Source organism: Taurulus bubalis (assembly GCF_910589615.1).
Source record: "Taurulus bubalis genome assembly, chromosome: 21".
NCBI classification, from domain to species: domain Eukaryota; kingdom Metazoa; phylum Chordata; class Actinopteri; order Perciformes; family Cottidae; genus Taurulus; species Taurulus bubalis.
The window spans coordinates 2400659-2423152 of NC_136609.1; the positions used below are offsets into that span (position 1 = coordinate 2400659).

The window sequence follows — 22494 nt, forward strand, 5'->3', positions numbered from 1 at the left end:
GAAAGAGCACAGAAAAGAGCAAGATAATGAGAATAAAAATAAAGACACGGTGGACTAAAACACTGAGCTTCTGGCTCTAGATACGTGTAGAACATATGTACACCTGCACATCAACATATAGTCTGTCAATATATATATATATATATATATATATATATATATATATATATATATATATATATATATATATATATATATATCTGTCTATATATATTTAGATTGTAGTTTATCTCAATAATAACTCAACAGCTGTATCCTACTCTTTTTCTACCCGTTAGGATAAATATTAATAAATTTTTAGAGATCAATTAAGAAAAGAGTGCACTTTATTTTGCGCGCGTGCACACGATCAACTCGGTGGTGGTGGTGCTGATGCAGGGCACGAGCGCGCGCCGCGGTAGCGCGCTTTTATTGCAAAGTCAGAACGCTGCGGCTGTCTGTGCGCGCATCCTCCCCGGGCTCTCCCTCTGCAAACCCCCGAGCCGCCACCCGGGACTCGGTCCCCCGACGACCGACGCTCGTCAGCCCGCTGCCTGCACCTGGTCGTGTCGGTGTCGACGGAGAGGCCCGCGCGCGCCGACGCCTGAGCTCCTCTCGCGGGACGCAGCGCTGCGGTTGATCCGGTGCGGCCATGGCGCAGCCGAGGAAGCCCGGACGGATTCGGCTCGGATGAAGGACGCGTTGCGCATCGGATAAAACCGCAAACCCGGGAGGTTCCTAAACTTCCTCGCGGTGAGGAAACCAAGAGGCCAGACGTGTTTTTTGTGTTTTTTTTGCCACCTGTATTTGCCCATAATGATGTGATTCTCTGTTTTAGTGGCTCACTCGGCCCGGGACGCCAGCTGCCGGTCCCTGAACCTCACTTTGGGCACCACCCTTGCCCAGAATAGCCCGCTGTCTCCCGGCCTGGTGGTCTAGGTGCATCCCGCATTATCCGGAGGGTGCGGTGTAAACAGTAGCAGCCATGATGGATGCGGCGGAGTGCGGGGTGCGCGTGATGTGCCGCTTCAGGCCCCTGAACGAGAGCGAGATCAACAGGGGAGACAAATACATCCCCAAATTCAAAGAGGACGACACGGTGGTCATAACGGCAAGTGTGTGTGTTGTGAGGTTGATGTGACGTCATTCGTGCAGCAGGAAGTACACACACTGCAGCGTTAGAGGAGCAAAGTCACCTGGAGCTCTGCAGGCAGGATGGGGATGCCAAATGCGCCATCAGCTGTTAGCGTTATTAATATTATTATTTACTACAATATGACAGAGACGTGCATGTTGGCGTTTGTCATATATTCAGTTTAATCAGTGAGATCCACAATGACACCCTGCAGGGATTTATTTTAATCTAATTATCTTAACTAAACGTTTCTTTCCAAGCAAAATACTGTAATACTTAAAATATGTGTAGTACTAGAACTGCATGCCAATAATAATCATTATATTAGATATGTCATTAACATATTCATGCAAAAACAATCTACCTTGTAACATAGTTAAATAATATAACGGATACATAAACAAATAAAATGGAGAATGATGTCTTTACATGTCTTCAAAATCTGACATTTAAATGTATATTAGTATATAACAAAAGCAGTTTATGTCAGATTTTAGGGACTCAGCTGTGATGCGTTTCCTCTCAGGCGTCTGGACATTAAGGAAAAGGGATGAAAATGAAAATACAACTTTAAAATCAAACTTTAACGCTCGTAAACAACTGGATGAAACAATAAAACTATAATCTTTGAAGTCCTTTTCATGGCTTCACGTGAAACCTTTCATTTACATATTGATCCGGACAGATTTGCTGCAGAGGAATATTGATTTCTTCATCGTGAAAACGTGATAATTTAGAGGTGAGGGGTCAAAGTTAGACTCACCAGTTTACATGTGGAAGTCTCAGTGTTGAGCGGTTTATTGTAAAGCATCTATTGGGTCTAATGTTTGTTTTCCACGCCCTGGAAGCCCGGGCGGGTGGAGCTAACACAGACATCTTCACACGTTGTGCCAGAACGTTAAGATTAATTATCAGAAAGGTGATATTCATTTTGTGAAAGTCATCCTCAACCATCTGATGCTCAAATGACAGAAACAGTTCCCAGAGTCTTAGATGAGATGTTGTATTTTCCCAGCCGTCCTTGAACACAACATGATAGTTATGTCCAAAAAAAACGAGGATGAGCGACTAAAATATGTCAACATGATCTGTGAAATGTACATTCCAGTGACAGACAGACAGGGAGACAGACAGGAAGTGAACCCAGCCACTTCCTGCATTATTAATTCTGTTGCATCATCTCCCAGAATCCCTTCTGCTCCGTCATCGCCGTGCCGTCACTCACGCTGCAGAAACACATCACTGACAGTCCGATAGTGCGCGTGTCAGTGATTCCTCCTCAGAGTGCTGAGAGCTGCGTTTCACAGCAGCGAGGCTCTAAACCCTGAGAGACGGACAGGAAGCTGATCGAGTTCATCGCTGTTTACCTGTTGAAGTCCAGCATGCAGTTTAATACAATAGTTCTTAAACCAAGAATCACTTCAAATGCACGACATGAAATGTGCAGTGATTTAACCCGATCTTTTTATCAGGATTCTGGCAGATAATCCTGCTTGTTTCACTGTGTTTCTCTTGATCAATATCAACAGCTCTGCTTTTAATAAATCATGATAGAAATGACGATGAAACTCTCTCTAAAAATGTTGATTTCTGTCAAATAAAACTCTAGATTCAATCACAAGAATCTCGCCTGAAGGCAGCCAGTTAAAATCTGTCATACATTATCGAGCCCTTAAACTTACTTTCATCTTTTGCTTATTATTTATAACTCAAAACCTCTGAAAACATCATTATTTCACTTTTTTTCTTTCATTGTCTTACGAAATGGAATCCTGATTTGATGAAAGGGTTTTTTCTCTGGACAATAAGAGCTCAAACACCTGAAGATGAAATAAGTGACTTGTTTGATGCATTATCTCTTCATAATGTGTGTGTGTTGGTTTAAACAGAGTAAACCGTACGTGTTCGACCGAGTGCTGCCTCCCAACACGTCACAGGGACAAGTGTACGACCAGTGTGCCAAACAGATAGTTAAAGGTACGCAGAACATGTTCTCTTCTGTTTTTTACCCTTGTTTTACCTTCCAATTGGCATTTAATGCTAGAAATAGAGATTAGAGATAGCTGAGTTATGAACTTGGATCGTATATTTCATCATTCAACATGTCTGCTTGCAGAGAAATCACAACAAATCCTGAACGTGTGCAGGTTTGCAATGTTTTAGGAGATTATATTGTGAAATTATCGTTTTTTAAGGCTACAAGTCTGACAGTTTTAAATGTTCTGTACGGATCCTCGGCCCGTACTGATTTACTTGGGTTGTTACGCTCCAATATGGAAGCCTGTTTCCGTCACAAACAAAAATTATGAGATAATAAAGTCGCAATTACAAGATAAAAAGTCATAATTCTGAGATAAAAAGTCTTACTTATGAGATAAAAAGTGATAATTTCGACTTTCTATCTCATTATGACTTTTTATCTCATAATTATGACTTTTTATCTCATAAGTTTGACTTTATTATCTCAGAATTATGACTTTTTATCTCTTTTTTTTGTGGCAGAAACGGGCTTCCATACTCTAATGATTAAGATAAATTGCATATAAAGTAGTGATCGTGCTATTGGCTAATCAGCTTTAGTAGGTAGATGAATACTGAAATAGTAGAGCAGACTTTATGTTTGTTTTATCTAATGTACTGTTTTATCTTTTCTTAAATTTGACCCTAGTATTTCTCTTGTCGCCACTGATTGGATTGTATCCTGCTTTCATGTGGATAAAGTTATGATTATGTGACTATACAAAGCGAGCAGTTACAGTAGTGACATCATCAGTATTAGCAGTGTATAATAAATGATATTAGTGGATATTAGAAGCTGTTCTTCATGCCCGTGTCTCCGGGTCGCTCCAGATGTGCTGGGCGGTTACAACGGCACCATCTTCGCCTACGGACAGACGTCCTCCGGGAAGACGCACACCATGGAGGTGAGGCGCACACACTCCACTACACACACATCAAGTACATCACAAGTACATCAAGTACATCACAAGTACATCAAATACGTGTGCAGGCTGATGTCAGCAGTTCCTCCGGTTCTTTAGAGACAACCGATCAACCGATGGATGAATCCCAGAGTCAGAGCCGTTGAAAACAGACTGGAAGTGACCTTTATTATTTTGTAATCTCCAATCAGAGGAGTAGAGCACAGCAGGCATTGTGTAACAGATTTAGCAAAAAACACACTAGATCCAATCTCACACGAGGGCTGGAAGTCGAGGAATCGAAAGCCAGAGAGTGAATGCACAGATTTTAAGTGGAAAAAGTAGAATTCTTGGCACCGCCTGCTCTCAGAGGAGATCATCATCCTGCATCCTGAGTGATGAAGACTAATCCTCCGAGACCGCAGTAATGCTCTGATGTGATCTGTGAGTCTGTGATGAGAATCATCTGTCTTTGCGTTAAGTTTGTATTCCATCTTAAACCCCGATGATCTGATTAGAAACTAGCTTTCAAAGTTCAGCAAAGGTTTTTGCTGACAATGTGTATTTTAGTGCTTTACAGCTGCAGCTGTGGAATATCTGAAAGCTTTAAAAAAAAGTTTTAATAACGTGAATATGCATTCATGTGCTCAGGGCAAGCTGCACGACCACCAGCTGATGGGGATCATCCCTCGCATCGCCCACGACATCTTTGACCACATCTACTCCATGGACGAGAATCTGGAGTTTCACATTAAGGTAAAAACATCAAAAATATATAAAAACATTTGTCATAATTGGAAAAATTGGAAAATAAAACCACTGAAACATGCAAAGCTGCAGCATCTGTCGTGATGAATCATAACGTTCCTTTTGAGCCTCGGAAGATTGATGTATAAAATTGTATTTCATGCTTAAATATCTAAATGATCTAGAAGATTCAGATATTAAAAGTTTGGAGTTTCCTCTGTGCAGGTTTCCTATTTTGAAATCTACATGGACAAGATCAGAGACCTGCTGGATGGTGAGTACGGCTGAAGTGTGCCACATTTGAGGGGAATTGAACTTTTGCATGATAATCCTGTTATTTTTTATGAATCAACATGTGACCTTTTCGTGTTTGTTCTGTGTGAAGTGTCGAAGACCAACCTCGCTGTGCATGAAGACAAAAACAGAGTTCCCTATGTGAAGGTTAGTAAACCGGCTTCACGTTGGATATCCCAGCAGCCAGATTAGTCAAATTAAAATATCCTTTCACACTGGCTTTAACTGTAAGTGCCATAACGGCAGTTACACGTGGTCACCTGTGATCTCCTCCTCTGTCAGGGTTGCACCGAGCGCTTCGTGTCCAGTCCAGAGGAGGTCATGGACGTCATCGACGAGGGAAAAAGCAATCGGCACGTGGCCGTGACTAGTATGTATCTTCATGTGTGGATTTTAACGTCAACTAAGGACATCTTTCTCCCAATTTGTCGACTCATCTTTCATATTTCATGTAAAAAGTCCCGCGTGAGAGATGTGTTGCCCTCTAGTGGCGCGAGTGCAGATTGCAACCAGAATAAAGTAAGATAGAAGTGCCTCTACAGTTACTGCGTGCTTCTTTGTCACAGACATGAACGAGCACAGCTCTCGCAGCCACAGCATCTTCCTCATCAACATCAAGCAGGAGAACATGGAGACGGAGAAGAAGCTGTCGGGGAAGCTCTACCTGGTCGACCTGGCGGGCAGCGAGAAGGTGAGCGACCCGCAGCGAGACCGGCCGCCGCGCGAGTCCCCCGTGAAGCGGACGTGACATCTAATCTAATCCAACAGGTCAGCAAGACCGGAGCCGAGGGGTCCGTGTTGGACGAGGCCAAGAACATCAACAAGTCTCTGTCGGCGCTGGGGAACGTCATCTCGGCTCTCGCCGAGGGAACGGTGGGTCGGCGTGCAGCGAGCTCTTCCTGCTCCGCGCGTTTGAGGAAGCTGAATTCAAAATGTTTTTCTTCTTCTTTCAGAAATCCCACGTGCCGTACAGAGACAGCAAGATGACGCGCATCCTGCAGGACTCTCTGGGGGGGAACTGTCGCACCACCATCATCATCTGCTGCTCGCCGTCCGTCTACAACGAGTGCGAGACCAAGACCACGCTCATGTTCGGACAGAGGTACCTGTGTGTGTGTGTGTGTGTGTGTGTGTGTGTGTGACTGGCTGACGTCAAACTCTCCACCAGATGGCTCTTAGTCTCCCACTGTGCATCCGGGTTTGTTTCTATGTATTGATCCCTCTGATGAAACGCTCCACACCTTGTGGGGTTTATATTTAGGCTCATGTTGACGTCTACAAGTATTACCCGGTCAACTTTAAACACTTTGCTGACACTGCAACACATCTTGAAAGAGTCTCCATGAGAGCAAAAAATACAAAGATACAATTTTAAGACTTGATTTTCCTTCATTTGTGTGCAGCTGTAAAAGTAAAGCAGTGTCAGATCAAACTGCGTGTGTAATAATAGATCAGTCGTCTCTGCTCATCATGATTACTGTGCAGCCATCTGCCCTCCGCTGAGAGGAAATGAGGAGTTTGAGCCCAGAATGAGGTCAGAAAGCACTAAAGAAAAGCTAAGGAGCGTTTCAATGCATCCTGCAGACAAATACAACAGTTCATTCATAAAAAGCAGACAGGGAAATTATATTTTCACATACTGGGACGTTTGATTTGACCAATAATAATATCTCATTCTACACTAAGGCTCAAAACAAATCTTTTTAATTCATTGCTATTGTTTGATTTGTTGTTACAATTCTCCTAAAATATATATTTTACATGCAACACAGCTGACATGATGTTGAAGTGTGTAGAATGTAATTAGTATTTTAATGTCTGTGCAGAGTTGCAGTATTTTTTTGTATTTTTCAAATTTCCGAGGTCACATTTTGCTTAATTTCTTCACTTTTTTAAAGCAGATGTTGGTTTGTAGTCTATGGAAACATAAACAATGCTCTCTAAAGATGACTGAAAATACAGTTTACCTTGTAATATTTGTTATTACTTTAATCTACACTGAGAGTTACTGTACGTAACTCCTTTATCCCACACTAACGGGTTCCACAAAGCAGACAGTGGAGCGAGGGAACAGCCAAGAGGTCGAATCAAGCTCATTAAATGAGATTAAATGAGATTAAATGTGTGTTAATGTGTTTGAATTTATCCGTTAACTTTCAAACAAACTTAACTTCAGAGCCAAGACCATCAAGAACACCGTGTCCGTGAACCTGGAGCTGACGGCTGAAGAGTGGAAGAAGAAGTACGAGAAGCAGAAGGAGAAGAACAAGAGCCTGAAAACCGTCATCCAGAGGCTGGAGGCCGAGCTGAACCGCTGGAGGAACGGTGAGAGCAAAAGGAATTGATTTAGAGATTTGGTCGGCAGGAGGATGAGCTCCTGTCTTCTGGAAGACGTTCCTCGTGTTGTGCGGCTGTTTTGTCACGTTTCTCTTCTCATTTATGCATTTTTTCTCCTTTAATTTGTCACCGATCTTCATCAATGTTCATTCAAATGGACGTGTAAAGCATGAGTTGTATCACCTTGACTCATGTTACTGTTACACAAACAGCAATTTTGCATATTGTTAATGTATATCATTTCAAAATATAGTATGTAACAAAACTACTACAAATCTTATAGAAAGACGAGAGCGTCCAGAGAGAGAAATTGTATCATATTGTTGTTATATATATATTTTGAAAAAAGTGAACATTTTATTTTTCAAAATATTGAAAAAAGTCATGTGGAAAAATTTTAAAAATAGAAAATATAAATATAAGATAAATATAAGAAAAATATTACAAATGTTATAGAAAGACGAGAGAGACCGGAGTAAGACATGTTGTCATATTGTTGTTATAGGAGCCAGGAGGTTGTGGGTTTGAATCTCATGAGGCTCATCTTGTTTTGAGATGTGATAACCACACAAGTAAAATACGCAAAAAAAATCACACAGGTGTAGTGTGATGAATAGCTCAGATTGATGGGTGAAGGCTCAGAACCCTGGTGGTTGTGGGTTCGAATCTTATAAGTGCATCAAGTTTTGAGGTCTAACATGTAATGACAAAGTCAAATATGCAAAGAGAAGAGTGAAAGGGACTGCTAGTGCAGTGATGAGTGCAGTTGGTAACTCTCCTTTAACCACGGTCTGTACCCATGGGTTCAAATCCCACTATTTGTCGAGTCTCAAGTGATTTACTGTGGCTGTTGTTTTGGAGCGATGTAGGCAGGGTGAAGAGAAAAGTAAGTTGCTGAGTACATTTAATTACTACCTTTTTAAAATGGACCTGCATTGTAAAGCACATTTCCACAGCTATGGGAGCAATTTTGTCTTGCCCAAGGACGCATCGACATAGGCTAGTTGAGCCAGAGATTGAACCGCCGATCCTCTGATTGAAGGACAACCCTGGTCCCCACTGAGCCACAGTTGCTTATTGGTTTATCAATGTGATTTAAGTTACTGTGACTCACAAGAGCAGCCGGAGAGAGACATTGTATCTTATTGTTGCTATAAATATTAAAAAAATAGTGAAAAAGTGATACTTTAAAATGTCCCAAAAAGTGAAAAAATGACACACACACACACACACACACACACACACACACACACACTCTCACGAAGCGGGGTCCGTGTTACAGGGGAGGACGTCCCTGAGGAGGAGCAGCTGAGCTCTAAGGACCAGAAGAGCGCCGAGCCGTGCGACAACACTCCGGTCATCGACAACCTGCTGCCGCCCGGCGGAGGCGTCTCGGTTCCTGGAGACGAGCGCAGCAAATACGAAGAGGACGTCAGCAACCTCTACAAGCAGCTGGACGACAAGGTGAGGAAGAGGAAGAGGCTCCTCCTCCACACCTTCCTCCTTACTTTCTACCCTTCTTTCTTTGTAGACTGTATCCCAATCGCCCTTTTGGTATGGAGCATTGCTCTATTTTGTATTTATTTAGAGAGAAATTGTATCATCTTTTTGTTATATATCATAAAAAAAGTGATACTTTAACATGTCGAAAAAAGTGAGTCATGCCTGGAACCCTCCAGAGGACTTAATAAGACTATAAACTTAGTCTTAGTGTTTAATTTCTGATTAAATGCGGCTGCAAACCTGCATCAGTTGCCTCAGCATGTCGAAAAATTTCAAAGTATAGCATGTCAAAAAAAAATATTGTAACAAAAATATTACAAATCTAGAAAGACGAGAGCGGCCGGAGAGAGAAATTGTTATATATACTGTATATATATATATATATATATATATATATATATATATATATATATAAAAAGCGAAAAGGTGATATTTTAAAATGTCGAAAAAAGTGAAAAAAGTCATGCTGTCAAAGAATTTCAAAATATTGTATGTAAAAAATAATAATATTGTAACAAAAATATTATAAATCTGTTAGCAAGACGAGAGCGACCGGGGAAATTGTATCAATTGGTTCGTTGCTCTATTTTGTATTTATTTAGAAGGTTTACGTCTTGTTTTATTGATTATTAAGAGTCTCTTATTTCATCAAGTTGACTGCATTATATTTTCTGGTTAATTCATATGCTAGTTTACATAAATATCCCTTCATTACTGGGATGACGTCTCTGAAATCATTTGCAAGTTATGATTGTAAAAAGACGTTTGATCAGTGATCCTGAAAACATCCCATTCATTGAAACAAGAGCAAAAACCTTCAGTATATAATAATAAATCTTTTAAAACTGATTATTTCTGCAGGATGATGAGATCAACCAACACAGTCAGCTGGCTGAGAAACTCAAGGAGCAGATGATGGACCAGGAAGAGGTTTTTCCTCCATGAATGAAACATTTTCTGTTTAATAAACTATGCATGTGAGTTTATGTTATAGTATAGTGTTATGGTATAACGTAACATTTCTCTGCAGCTGCTGGCGTCGACGAGGCGCGACTACGAGAAGATCCAGGAGGAGCTGTGCCGGCTGCAGGCGGAGAACGAGCTGGCCAAGGAGGAGGTGAAGGAGGTGCTGCAGGCGCTGGAGGAGCTGGCCGTCAACTACGACCAGAAGAGCCAGGAGGTGGAGGAGCGCGACCACGGCAACCTGCAGCTGATGGAGGAGCTGCAGCACAAGACGGTGAGCGCTTTATGAGTCTCCTCAGATTATATGTTAATCAGAGCTAGGAGAATAACTATAGCTATGTTTCCTGTCATCCAACACAACGCGTTATTGGTAACATAAAATATTTAGAAAATATGGTTTTATAAGCTACTTTAACTATTATTATTTATATTTATGTACCTAAACAATTTTGTGTATTATTTTATATTATTATTATTGTATTTAGTATTTCTTGTTTTGACCAGTGTTTAAAGCATAATATTTAAAGCATAGTGTTTAAAGTATAATATTTAAAGCATAATATTTAAACCATAGCGTTTAAAGCATAATGTTTAAAGCATAATGTTTAAAGTATAATATTTAAAGTATAATATTTAAAGCATAATATTTAAAGCATAGTGTTTAAAGTATAATATTTAAAGCATAATATTTAAAGCATAATATTTAAAGCATAGTGTTTAAAGTATAATATTTAAAGCATAATATTTAAAGCATAGTGTTTAAAGTATAATATTTAAAGCATAATATTTAAAGTATAATATTTAAAGCATAATATTTAAAGCATAGTATTTAAAGTATAATATTTAAAGCATAATATTTAAAGTATAATATTTAAAGCATAATATTTAAAGCATAGTGTTTAAAGTATAATATTTAAAGCATAATATTTAAAGCATAATATTTAAAGCATAGTGTTTAAAGCATAATGTTTAAAGCATAATATTTAAAGTATTTAAAGCATAATATTTAAAGCATAGTGTTTAAGGTATAATATTTAAAGCATGATGTTTAAAGTATTTAAAGCATAGTGTTTAAAGTATAATATTTAAAGCATAATATTTAAAGTATAATATTTAAAGCATAGTGTTTAAAGCATAATATTTAAAGCATAGTGTTTAAAGCATAATATTTGAAGCATAATGTTTAAAATATTTAAAGTATAATATTTAAAGCATAATATTTAAAGCATGGTGTTTAAAGCATAATATTTAAAGCATAATATTTAAAGCATAGTGTTTAAAGCATAATATTTAAAGCATAGTGTTTTAAAGCATAATATTTAAAGTATTTAAAGCATAATTTTTAAAGCATAGTGTTTAAAGTATAATGTTTAAAGTAAAATGTTTAAAGTAAAATGTTTAAAGCATAGTATTTAAAGCATAATATTTAAAGCATTATATTTAAAGCATAATATTTAAAGTATTTAAAGCATAATATTTAAAGCATTATGTTTAAAGCATAGTGTTTAAAGCATAATATTTAAGGCATAATGTTTAAAGCATAGTATTTAAAGTATTTCAAGCATAATATTTAAAGCATAATATGTAAAGCATAATATTTAAAGCATAATATTTAAAGTGTGATGTTTAAAGTATTTAAAGCATAATATGTAAAGCATAATATTTAAAGCATAATATTTAAAGTGTGATGTTTAAAGTATTTAAAGCGTGTGTTTTGTGGACAGCTGCTGCTGTCGGCGGTGCAGAGGGAGCTGACTCAGCTGCAGGAGCTGAGCGGCCTGCAGAGGAAGAGAGCCGCCGAGGTCCTCAACCTGCTGCTGCGTGACCTCAGCGACATCGGCGCCATCATCGGCACCGGCGACGTGAAGATCGGCGTGGTGAGAAACGGACGCTCATCAGACGGGCATCGCCTCTCGCTCTCCGGCCCTAACCTCCCTCTCCTCTGCCTCAGTCCTCAGAGACCAAGGGCACCGGCTCGGCGGTGGAGGAGGAGTTCACCGTGGCTCGCCTCTACATCAGCAAGATGAAGTCCGAGGTCAAGTCTCTGGTGAACCGCGGCAAGCAGCTGGAGAGCGCTCAGGCCGACGCCCACCGCAAGATCCAGGCCAATGAGAAGGAACTGGCGTCCTGCCAGCTTCTCATTTCCCAGGTAACCATCACCTCGGTAAACATGGTGGCCCGATATGTTACGTGGAGAGAGATGCAGCTCAAGAGGAAGTATAAGCCCCAAAATGTCCCAATGTTGCAGAGAAATAACACTTTAAAACATTTAAAACTGCTTTTCAACCCCCTACTCATCTTACTTTGTCAACAAAATATCCAAGAGGCAATTCCGTGGTTATTGCACCTTTCAAAACGTTTGAAACGTGTTGTGAATATTATATACTTCCCCAAAATTATTTTTCCTTTGTGTCTGTGGAAACTCAAAAAATACACTTTTTGCATGTGAAAAGTATAAAATACAACGTGTTTCTTCTATCTACTGGTGGTTTTTGAAGCCCGATATTAATATGGTTATAAATACCAAACTACATGCAATATCTCTAGTATTACAACTATGTGTACCGGAAAATTCAGGTTATAAGCCGCTACTTTTTTCCTCAACTTTGACCCGTCCGGCTTAAATATAGGTGTAGCTAATTTGTGGATTTTTACGATTCTAACGATTACGATTTAGCAGCAGTTGCAGAGACATGCTAGCTAGCAAGCGTTAGCTAGCTAGCGTTAGTTAGCACTAGCGAGCTAGCTAGCGACTCAGTAGCAGTAGCAGCAGCAACAGCGGCCTATAAACCACCGCGGCTTGTTTCAGATTAAATACAACTTTTGTTGTTGTATTTAGTAGATGCGGCTAATAAAAGGGTGTGACTTTATAACCCGCAATTTACGGTAATTACTTTTTTAATTGGTGCTTTAGGATCAGAGAAAGCTGAGGAAATGGTTGGAGGCTTCCCTATCACTTACTGACATTCACTTTGAATGAATAACTGAGCATTTCTCTTCCTCTGTCCCCTCTGTGTGCAGCACCAGGCCAAAATCAAGTCTCTGACGGACTACATGCAGAACATGGAGCAGAAGAAGAGGCAGCTGGAGGAGAGCCAGGACGCTCTGAGCGAGGAGCTCACCAAGCTGCAGGCGCAGGGTCAGTGCACGACGAGACACACACAAAACTCCATCTTTCAACACTTTACTCACTGATGTCATCTTCTCTGTCGGGTCTCAGAGAAAAGACACGAGGTGTCAGGGGAGGAGAAGGAGAAGGAGGACATCGGCAGACCGGGTGGAGACGACGACATCAAGGTGACCTGAAAAAAAAGCTAGAAAACTGTCCAAATGATTATTTTATTTTTTAGATATTTGAACGATGAATCTCTAATGTGTGTTTCCGTCCCTCAGAAAACTCTGGAGGAGCAGCTGGAGAGCCACAGGGAGGCTCACCAGAAGCAGCTCAGCCGCCTCCGAGACGAGATCGAAGACAAGCAGAGGATGCAGGACGAACTCACAGAGTAAGGACACTTACCGGTGACGCGCACTTGTATTTCATGTCATTATCGGTGTAGAATAATGTGCGGCGCTTGTGCTTGTCTCCGTGCTGAATGCCAATTTAGACCCCGAGACCCAGCATGCATGAAAAAGTATAAATCGTATCACTTATCTTACAAGGTTTCACAAGCCCTCTATTCAGTTCAGATGTGTTTTTTGTTGCTCAGGGTTTAGCTTGACCTTGATTTCTACTCAAGTGCATTTTTTAGACTGCTGAGGAGGAGAAGAGAACATGAGTGTGTGAGCAGTGAGGCTCAGTGAATGAAGCTGCTGCATTTCAGGTGCACAGTCAGTTCCCACTCACGGGAAGAAAAGATTCAAGACTTATTTTTTAAGGACCTGTGAGAATCAGTCCAGTCGGTCAAGAACTTCTACTTCATGTGGGACTCTGGTTTCAATGTTTGTTTGTTTATTTATATATTTATTTTTTGTTGTACGTCATTCTCCTTCATCGTCTGACATCTCTGTTGCAGTCAAAGGTCTAATTAAGGTAAAAAAAAAAGGACATATATTTATTTCCACGACTTTGTCTCAGTCTGAACCAGGGTCTGTTACTGGAGCAGCAGAGACTCATGTCCGACTACGACAAGCTGAAGGCTGAGGAGCAGGAGAAGGATGCAAAGCTGCAGAAACTCACGTAGGCATCCGGCTGCACTTTTATTGATGTGTGTCGGGCGTGTAAACGTCTGCGTTAATGCCTCTGTGTTGTCCCCAGAATGCTGAACGAACAGAGCGAGCTGGCCAGAGAGGACCTGAAGGGCTTGGAGGAGACTGTGGTGAGCGTCTGAAAGTTCACATTGTGTGAATGTTCACATTGTGTGAATGTTCACATTGTGTGAAAGTTGACATTGTGTTAATGTTCACATTGTGTGAAAGTTGACATTGTGTTAATGTTCACACTGTGTGAAAGTTGACATTGTGTTAATGTTCACATTGTGTGAATGTTCACATTGTGTTAATGTTCACATTGTGTGAACGTTCACATTGTGTGAATGTTGACATTGTGTGAATGTTGACATTGTGTTAATGTTCACATTGTGTGAATGTTGACATTGTGTGAAAGTTGACATTGTGTTAATGTTCACATTGTGTGAAAGTTTACATTGTGTTAATGTTCACATTGTGTTAATGTTCACATTGTGCGAATGTTCACATTGTGTTAATGTTCACATTGTGTGAAAGTTGACATTGTGTGAAAGTTGACATTGTGTTAATGTTCACATTGTGTTAATGTTCACATTGTGCGAATGTTGACATCGTGTAGCTGTTGTAGTAGCTGTTGTTGTCCATAGTTTTGTTACAAGATTCCTGCATTTAAAATATACTTAAAGTATCGAAAGTACAAGTGTTCTCAATATACAGCACATTGTGAACAATACATTTATGGTCGGCTTTTATCATTGCATTATAATTATTGATCCTTTAATGTGCGTATCACTTAAATGTTGCAGCTGGTAAAGATGGAGCAGATTTCAACTACTTTGTATACTTAATAAATAGGCTTTATACTACTATAATACATGCTTTTTATTACTCTTTCTTTATATTTCTTGTTTTTATTATTTGACTATGTGTCCCTTGTGTGCACTTTACCAGTCTGCTGCTGTAATCCTGCAATTTCCCCACTGCGGGACTAATCTTATGATAGTTTATTCATATTTTGTATTAAGATTCGGAATCTGCAAAATAGCGTAGTAGTCAAATAAATGGAGTGACATTGAAAGTACAATAACTGAGATGTAGTGAAGGTTACAGGTATTTCACTAAGCAAACATTGCATCCTTCATCCTTCCATGAACCTTCTGAGTCCTTTTCTTTTTGTCCTCTCAGGCCAAAGAGCTGCAGACTCTGCACAACCTGCGCAAACTCTTCGTTCAGGATCTCACCACGCGGGTCAAGAAGGTACCTCCCCTTCCCTCCTCTGGATATCTACTGTCAATCATCTGCCAGTTTAACGTACAAAAAAAACAGTGTTTTTGTTTTCCCCGTCCCAAGAGTGCAGAGCTGGACTGTGAGGAGGGAATTGGAAGTGTGGCTCAGAAACAGAAGATCTCCTTCCTGGAGAACAACTTGGAACAGCTCACCAAGGTCCACAAGCAGGTAAAACAAAGTACTCACATCCTTTTAAAAACAAACCCATTGTTAGGCCCTTTCCTCATACCCAAACTAAAAAGGGTGTATCTCTGCAACCACTAGGGCTATTTGAAACTTTGGGTGTTATAATAAAAGGTACACATGTGAGATTTTGTTCAGATGTGTAAATATCAGTATATATGTTACTGGTTAAGAGTAAATGAAGATGACACACAGAAAGAAATGAAAAGGTTTCAGGTCCGCCTATAAAAAAATGACTTTCAGGATGATTAGTTCTTTGAAATGATGCAGCTGTAAGGTCCAACTCTAACCCAAATCATAGCTCAATATGTGAACATTCTCTAACCCAAATCATAGCTCAATATGTGAACATTCTCTAACCCAAATCATAGCTCAATATGTGAACATTCTCTAACCCAAATCATAGCTCAATATGTGAACATTCTCTAACCCAAATCATAGCTCAATATGTGAACATTCTCTAACCCAAATCATAATTCAATATGTGAACATTCTCTAACCCAAATCATAACTCAATATGTGAACATTCTCTAACCCAAATCATAGCTCAATATGTGAACATTCTCTCTGCAAAGGTTGACTTTGATAAAGTGAAGCAGAACAAAGTTAGAGAGGGTTTAGAACAGAGAACATTTAGGGGTAAATTTGCATTGAGGCACATTTGCGCACATCTGTTAAATTAAATTTTTTCATGTACCAAACCATATATTTCACTTGTATATTACTTATGGTGTTCAATACATCCAAATACAGCAGTTTGGGGCTTTTTTTCATAAAACAAGCTATGATCTACAGTTTTATATAACAATCGCTCAGTCTTCCTGTGTGTTGAAGTAGCAGTACAACAATGTAAAAAGTTCAAAGGGGTATATATAATTTACTGTGACTACTTTGACTTCTTAAAGTAGTTTAATGGAAATACTAAAGTACTTGTACTTCCCCTCAGCTGGTTCGAGACAACGCAGACCTCCGCTGCGAGCTTCCCAAGCTGGAGAAGCGTCTGCGGGCCACGGCCGAGCGCGTTAAGGCGCTGGAGAACGCCCTGAAGGAGGCCAAGGAGAACGCCATGAGGGACCGCAAGCGCTACCAGCAGGAGGTGGACCGCATCAAGGAGGCCGTCCGGGCCAAGAACATGGCCAGGAGGGGGTTCTCCGCACAGATCGGTGAGCCGACGGTCACCATTCATGATTTAGAGAGAAGGGAAGATGAAATGAGTGACTGAATCTGTTTGTTTTGTTTTTGTGCCTCAGCAAAGCCCATCCGACCGGGACATCACCCACTGTCATCGCCCATCAGCAGCTCCATCAGAGGCGGTAGCGTCTACGCCCACAACTAAGTGACCCTGTGAGTGAGTCACACGTTTTAACCATATATATTAAAACATTTTAACTTTACAGGGATAACTGGATGAATAAAAGAAATGGGAGCACATTTAGATGCATTCCTGAGGTAAAAACATGAGAAATCTGCAGAAGCAAATACTTTCAGATGAATGTAGAATGTGTATGTACATTTCCTTTTGTTTTATGAATATAAAAGATCAATTTGTTTAACTTGAATTACCACCAGGAGACAGATTAATGATTTAACAGATTATGAATCATGGAAATGTTGATTTAAAATTAGAAACTGGAAATTTTTTATTTAAAATCAGAAGCTAGACATAAAATGTTGATTTTTAAAATCAGAAACTGGACAACATTTTCCTCAATCTCATTAAAACCAAAGCTTTGCTTCTTCCCGCAGACGGACCATAAATACCTGAAGCATGCCCATCGTCTCACCTGGAACCACAAGCCCCGCCCCTCGTGTTGGAGCACCAATGGGAGGCCATCACCACAGACTGTCACCGCTCAGAGAAGCACCTTCCATCGTGTATATACTATATATGGTGTAAACATATTTAATTTGCTGAATGTAGATATCAGAGGCCTCATTTAGAAAATGTCCCGAATTTGAATCATCAAAACCAATTTTCTGTGATTCTCCTGATTTAATTTGTATTTATATTTATGCATTCTGTTGCATAATTACACACTTATAATCTATAAATGAGGCCCTGATCGAGACCGAAAGGAGACGTTTACCAGTGACTTGTTGCATTGTTCGGATTTTGATTTAGGTTTATGACTTTCAGAGCCAGGCGGAGCAGGAAGACCGTTATTAATTCATCTTAAAGATTAATGCCAATCAATATAAATCCTATTTAACTCTGCAAAAACGTCAAAGTATTCCTATGAGAATGACTTATTTTGGGGCTAGCTGTCGACGCCAGTGCAGCTAAAGCCTTCGAGTTTCTCACCTTGACAAAGTTGAAGGTTACAAACACATATACCACCCAATACTATTATTAATATTATTAATGCGTTATAGTTGGACTTTTAAACATTTCTTTGACATTTTCCCAGGGACCTCATAACAAAATCAAACACTGCGAAGCATAAATATAAAGTATGTCTCTGCTGAGACGTTTCAGTATGAATCATTCATAATTAAACTGTTAGGCCTCCAAAATTCATAATTGACAGCTAATTCTTAGCTCTTGTTGTCGTTGTTGTTGTGATTGACTGTACATCCTGCAGGGACACTGACCAGCCAATCAGGCGTCCCGGGACTCGAGCAGCACTGCAGTCACGTTTACGTCAACACAGACGACTTCTTTCCAGACCTTTAATTTAATAGTATTGTAAACTTTTGCACTCTAAAGCTGTAAAGCTCCTGATCGGCCAATCGGAGAGCTTCAAAACACAGAACATGACAGATCAATGAATTTCCCTCGACCAATCCAAGGAAAAGTCTCTTCACTCTGCCACACCTTGTGCCTTTAGACACACCTGAACTTACACGTTATCGTCACAGGTAAAAACAAACACAGTTGCCAGGTTTTGCAGAATAACTTCCACTTCCTAAATTGAACGCAAAAGATTGTAGTCGACGACTCAACGATATTATCCGACGTCTGCGCTGCTTCCTGAACAGTTTAGCATGTTTTTAAGAATGCACAATATTATCTCCAAAGGATGTTTTTAAGTTGCGGAGAGCGAGGATGCAACGGGCAACTTTCTAGGCAACGGTGCGCCGGGTTGCCGGAGAATACTCTTCTTCACTTGATGTTTAACGGTTTGATGGCTGCGGTCACACTGTATGGTGAGTCATGAATGTACCTGCATGGAGGACGAGCGGAGGCATTTTTAAACACCGTGCATTTACCTCAACGATGGGATGTGGTTTGCGAAATGCTTTTTCAGTTGTTTGTTTTGGCTGTGGCATCATATCTCTGAATATACCGACAGTTGATGCAATTAAAGCTTAAATATAATTAATTTATCTTGTTTTTTTGTGTCAAAAAAGAAAAGATGGACTTTCAAGATATCTTGTCATGATATAATCTTTAATCCCTATACATAAATTTCCCTCTGTAACATTGCACATCATCATCATCATCATCATCATCATCATCATCATCATCGGTTTTGGACAGAACAGACAGATGTGGTATTTTGGTCAGGTCACAAGTAAATTAATAAAAATAATAAATAATAGAAAAATCTTCTTCACACGATCACATAAAGTTCCACGTATTGAATACAGCAATGTAACAGGACGGTTAAACCATTGTTTCTGTACAAATATGTTTCCACTGGGTTTTTTTCCACATAATTCACATACTTTATGATATTACTGCACGTTTACAGATGTAAACCCGGTTCTCTGCGTCGTTCACGGTTCCCAAGAGCGACGCTTCTCCAAACCCGGGTCAAATCATATTTCATTTCGAGGAGCATAATCTGTTATTTATTGCAGCAGGAAACTCAAATAGTGCCGCTATTATTTGTCTTTTTTTCTTTACAGGATCCCTCAGCTTCAATATATTCTTATTTCTCACATTCGTGATGTTGCCGCCAAACAAAATGAATGTTCTAACGCCAACGAACTGCACATCTTCACTGCAGAGAGAACTTAAATCAGCTGATCTTCACGAACACTCTGGTAAACAACAACATTGGCTGGTTTTCCTCATGAACGCCTTTGGACCAAGTCACCGCCACGGTGATGCAGATAAAGTTCAAATGTTTAGGTTTGCAAACGTCTTATTCTGTATTTTTACATTTTTTATATTCTATGGTGAAAAATGTGAATAGAAACTTGTTCTAAGTTCTAAGTCATCGGGTTTCTCACCTGAAGTTTGGCATTTAAGTTACTTCTTTGAAAACACATCTATATAATGCATTCGTTTAACTTTTATTGAATTTATTATTATATTTATTTGTAGCTCTTTTGCTCAATGTTTTATAACTTTTAAGCCGTTTCAAATTGTTTTTAATGTTGTTTTTTGTTAGTCTACCAATTTATTTGTTGTCTGTGTGTTTGTTTGGAAAGCTGCTATATCATTAAAGTTTATTATCATTATTATTACAATTATTATCATCCACCAGCTCGTTAGAGTGTCTCTCACACATTAAGATCTACACAATTTATTAAAGTCAGTAGTTAATCTGCATTTCCATCCTGTACTGATATGATATTAGTTAGTCAGTTGCAATTAAATCATTGCAGAAGAGGAGGATGCAATTAATAATCATATTTATCTGCATTATCGAGGTCAGACTTGGTCAGAAGCTGCACGAAACAAACCACCGGTCCTTCGGTACAGTTTCAACACGGATGCACACACACACACACACGCACACACACACACACACACTCACACACGCGGTGTATTGGCTCTACACCCAGGAGTCGGGGGAGCCGGTGAACTTGTTGGCCCGGTGCGACGGCCTCCGCGTGGTGGAGTAGAAGTCCACGTAGTTGGTGTTGGCTTTGAACGGGAGCGACTGGCCGCCGTATCCGTCGGGCGAGGACGGGGTCAGGTGCACCGGCTCGTCCTCGTACGGCTCCTCCGCCCCGTAGCCCTGCGGGGACGACAGGTACATCCTGTAGCTGTTGTAGTTCTTCCTGTCGGGCTCGTCGTAAAATGGCTCTGTGTGCTGGGAGAGGAGCAAAAGCTTTAATGAACAGGAAGGAGAGGAATCAGTTCATTCAAATCAATGTTTCCATGGGTTTCTCTTTTATTTTATTAAATCATTTCAATGCAATATTTGGCTTTAAATGACTAACACGCTGTAAGAAGCAGCGCTTCAACTTCATCACTTTCATTATAGATTGATCTGTTGATTATCTTCTGAACTGAAAAAAAATTGACATCTTGAAACTGCTGGATTTTTTTTTTTTTTTCAATATTGCCTGAAACCTGATTTAAAATGATCTATTTGTGAATGTCAGTGCTGATAAGACCTGATTCCGCAGTACAAGACTATATATTTATGCAACAATGCGGCTGAATTTGACATGAGTTTTACCTGGGACCTCCTCAAATCCTCTCCCGACTGGGAAGAATACGTCCCGATGAAATACGGAGTTTTCTTCTCGGACCCTGAAGGGAAACATTTAACGGCACAGACAGAAAAGCTTAAGTCTAGATTCAGGAGTTGATGCGCAGCAGCTTTGATGTTTTTACACGGGCGATACGGACCTGTGTACTGCTGTTTGTGTAAACTGTTGTCTCCGTAATACGTGTCGAGTTGCATAGACGACTGCGCTCTCTGATAGTTGGAGCTGTGCCTTCTGATCCCGAGCATCGCCGGAGAGGACGTCGCACTTCCACCTGAGGGAAAGAAAACGATAAATACGTTCTCAAGATGTAGACCCTCCAGGGTTTCCCTCCAGCGTTTGACCTCTCTGGTTTGACCTCTCACCTGATTGGATGACGGGGGACATCTGCAGCGGGCTGGTGGGCAGCGTCGGCTGGGAGAGGTAGCGGTCTCGCTCCAGCGTGGAGACGGGAGTCACGAAGTGAGTGTAGTTCCAGCCGTCCTGCTCCGTCACAAAGTAGTTATACTTAGTCATAAACACACATTGAGGTGAGGAATATTTCTCTAAATATGCACGTCTGTGTCGGTCTGATATTTATCGTGTCTCTACTGCAGAAATCATGTCAAAGTTACTTTGACTGTGACTTAGATCCAACTTCTTAACTTTAAGATAGACGTCTAAAAGTAATCTGTTCATCAAAGCCGCCTCGCTATCTTAAATATGACTAATTTGCCATGAATTCTGGGTGTTTTTAGACTGAAAAGAGGCTGACGGCATCAAACAGCTTATCTTCTTTCACTCCAGCAGAAAAATGTTTGACTTATAGAAAAGTTTTTCCTGCTGTATCTTCTGACGTCAGACAGGCTCGGGATAGTTACAAGAAACCACAAATTATGAGCCATGTTTTGCTCTTTTTCTTATATTTAATGCCACTAATTGGTATATTTTAGCCTAGAATGCATGAGCGTCAGTTAAGAGCTAAATGAAGACCAGCCTCAAGTCTGACATCTCTTTGTGAAACTGATAATTCAGATTACTTGTGAATAATTTCCCACCAAAAATACACATTAAAATAAATAGATTACAATCTGGGAAAGCAGAACGAAGAAGGCTGATTTTGTGCATCATCTCTGCAGCGATGAGACCAACACGATCACAATGTTTACAGCACGTACCTTTAGTTTCATACCATATCGCAATGATCTAAGACATTATTTACAGTGTGAATATATTCACAAGGAAAACGCAGTTCCTCCGGTTCTCCAGGTGGTTCTGCAGGTACCGACCTGCTTGTAGAGGTTCCTCAGCTCCCTGTACTGCCACAGCGTGTTCAGCACCTGAGCCGCCGCCTTCACGACCTTCATCGAGTACCTGCAACGTCAACGGCACAACTTATTAATGCAACGTCAACGGCACAACTTATTAATGCAACGTCAACGGCACAACTTATTAATGCAACGTCAGAGCAACTACATTTGTTTGTAAGGATTATGCAAAATCTGCTTGTTTATTAAAAGAAAGTGGTTGTATATTTACTTATGTGTGCTACAATCCTGAAGAAGAGACTTTAAATGATGCATTCTTTAA

General features: G+C 40.1%; 2 protein-coding genes across 2 annotated transcripts in view; one reads left to right on the forward strand and one right to left on the reverse strand.

Annotated features, from left to right (window-relative positions):
* Nucleotides 1–964: 964 nt before the first annotated feature.
* Nucleotides 965–18849, forward strand: LOC306752964 (kinesin heavy chain-like; the record flags this gene model as incomplete). The annotated part of the gene is made up of 26 exons (XM_079236797.1): nucleotides 965–1096; nucleotides 3004–3091; nucleotides 3965–4038; nucleotides 4687–4791; nucleotides 5008–5056; nucleotides 5168–5223; nucleotides 5359–5446; nucleotides 5643–5767; nucleotides 5845–5949; nucleotides 6030–6178; nucleotides 7253–7401; nucleotides 8696–8877; nucleotides 9778–9846; nucleotides 9947–10153; nucleotides 11604–11756; nucleotides 11846–12028; nucleotides 12901–13018; nucleotides 13100–13176; nucleotides 13273–13382; nucleotides 13955–14056; nucleotides 14135–14195; nucleotides 15250–15321; nucleotides 15415–15519; nucleotides 16481–16697; nucleotides 16785–16878; nucleotides 17281–18849. The coding sequence occupies 25 exons, from the start codon at nucleotides 965–967 to the stop codon at nucleotides 16868–16870; spliced, it is 2862 nt and encodes a 953-aa protein (XP_079092923.1). The 3' UTR covers nucleotides 16871–16878; nucleotides 17281–18849.
* A 1412-nt stretch (nucleotides 18850–20261) lies between these two features.
* LOC306753071 (plakophilin-4-like) overlaps nucleotides 20262–22494 on the reverse strand; it is a gene marked incomplete at both ends in the record, with an annotated part of 28203 nt that continues 25970 nt past the window's right edge. The window contains 5 exons of the mRNA XM_079236905.1: nucleotides 20262–20522; nucleotides 20895–20968; nucleotides 21068–21199; nucleotides 21291–21408; nucleotides 22194–22278. Coding sequence (XP_079093031.1) covers nucleotides 20262–20522; nucleotides 20895–20968; nucleotides 21068–21199; nucleotides 21291–21408; nucleotides 22194–22278 — 670 coding nt within the window. The remainder of the gene's footprint in view (nucleotides 20523–20894; nucleotides 20969–21067; nucleotides 21200–21290; nucleotides 21409–22193; nucleotides 22279–22494) is intronic.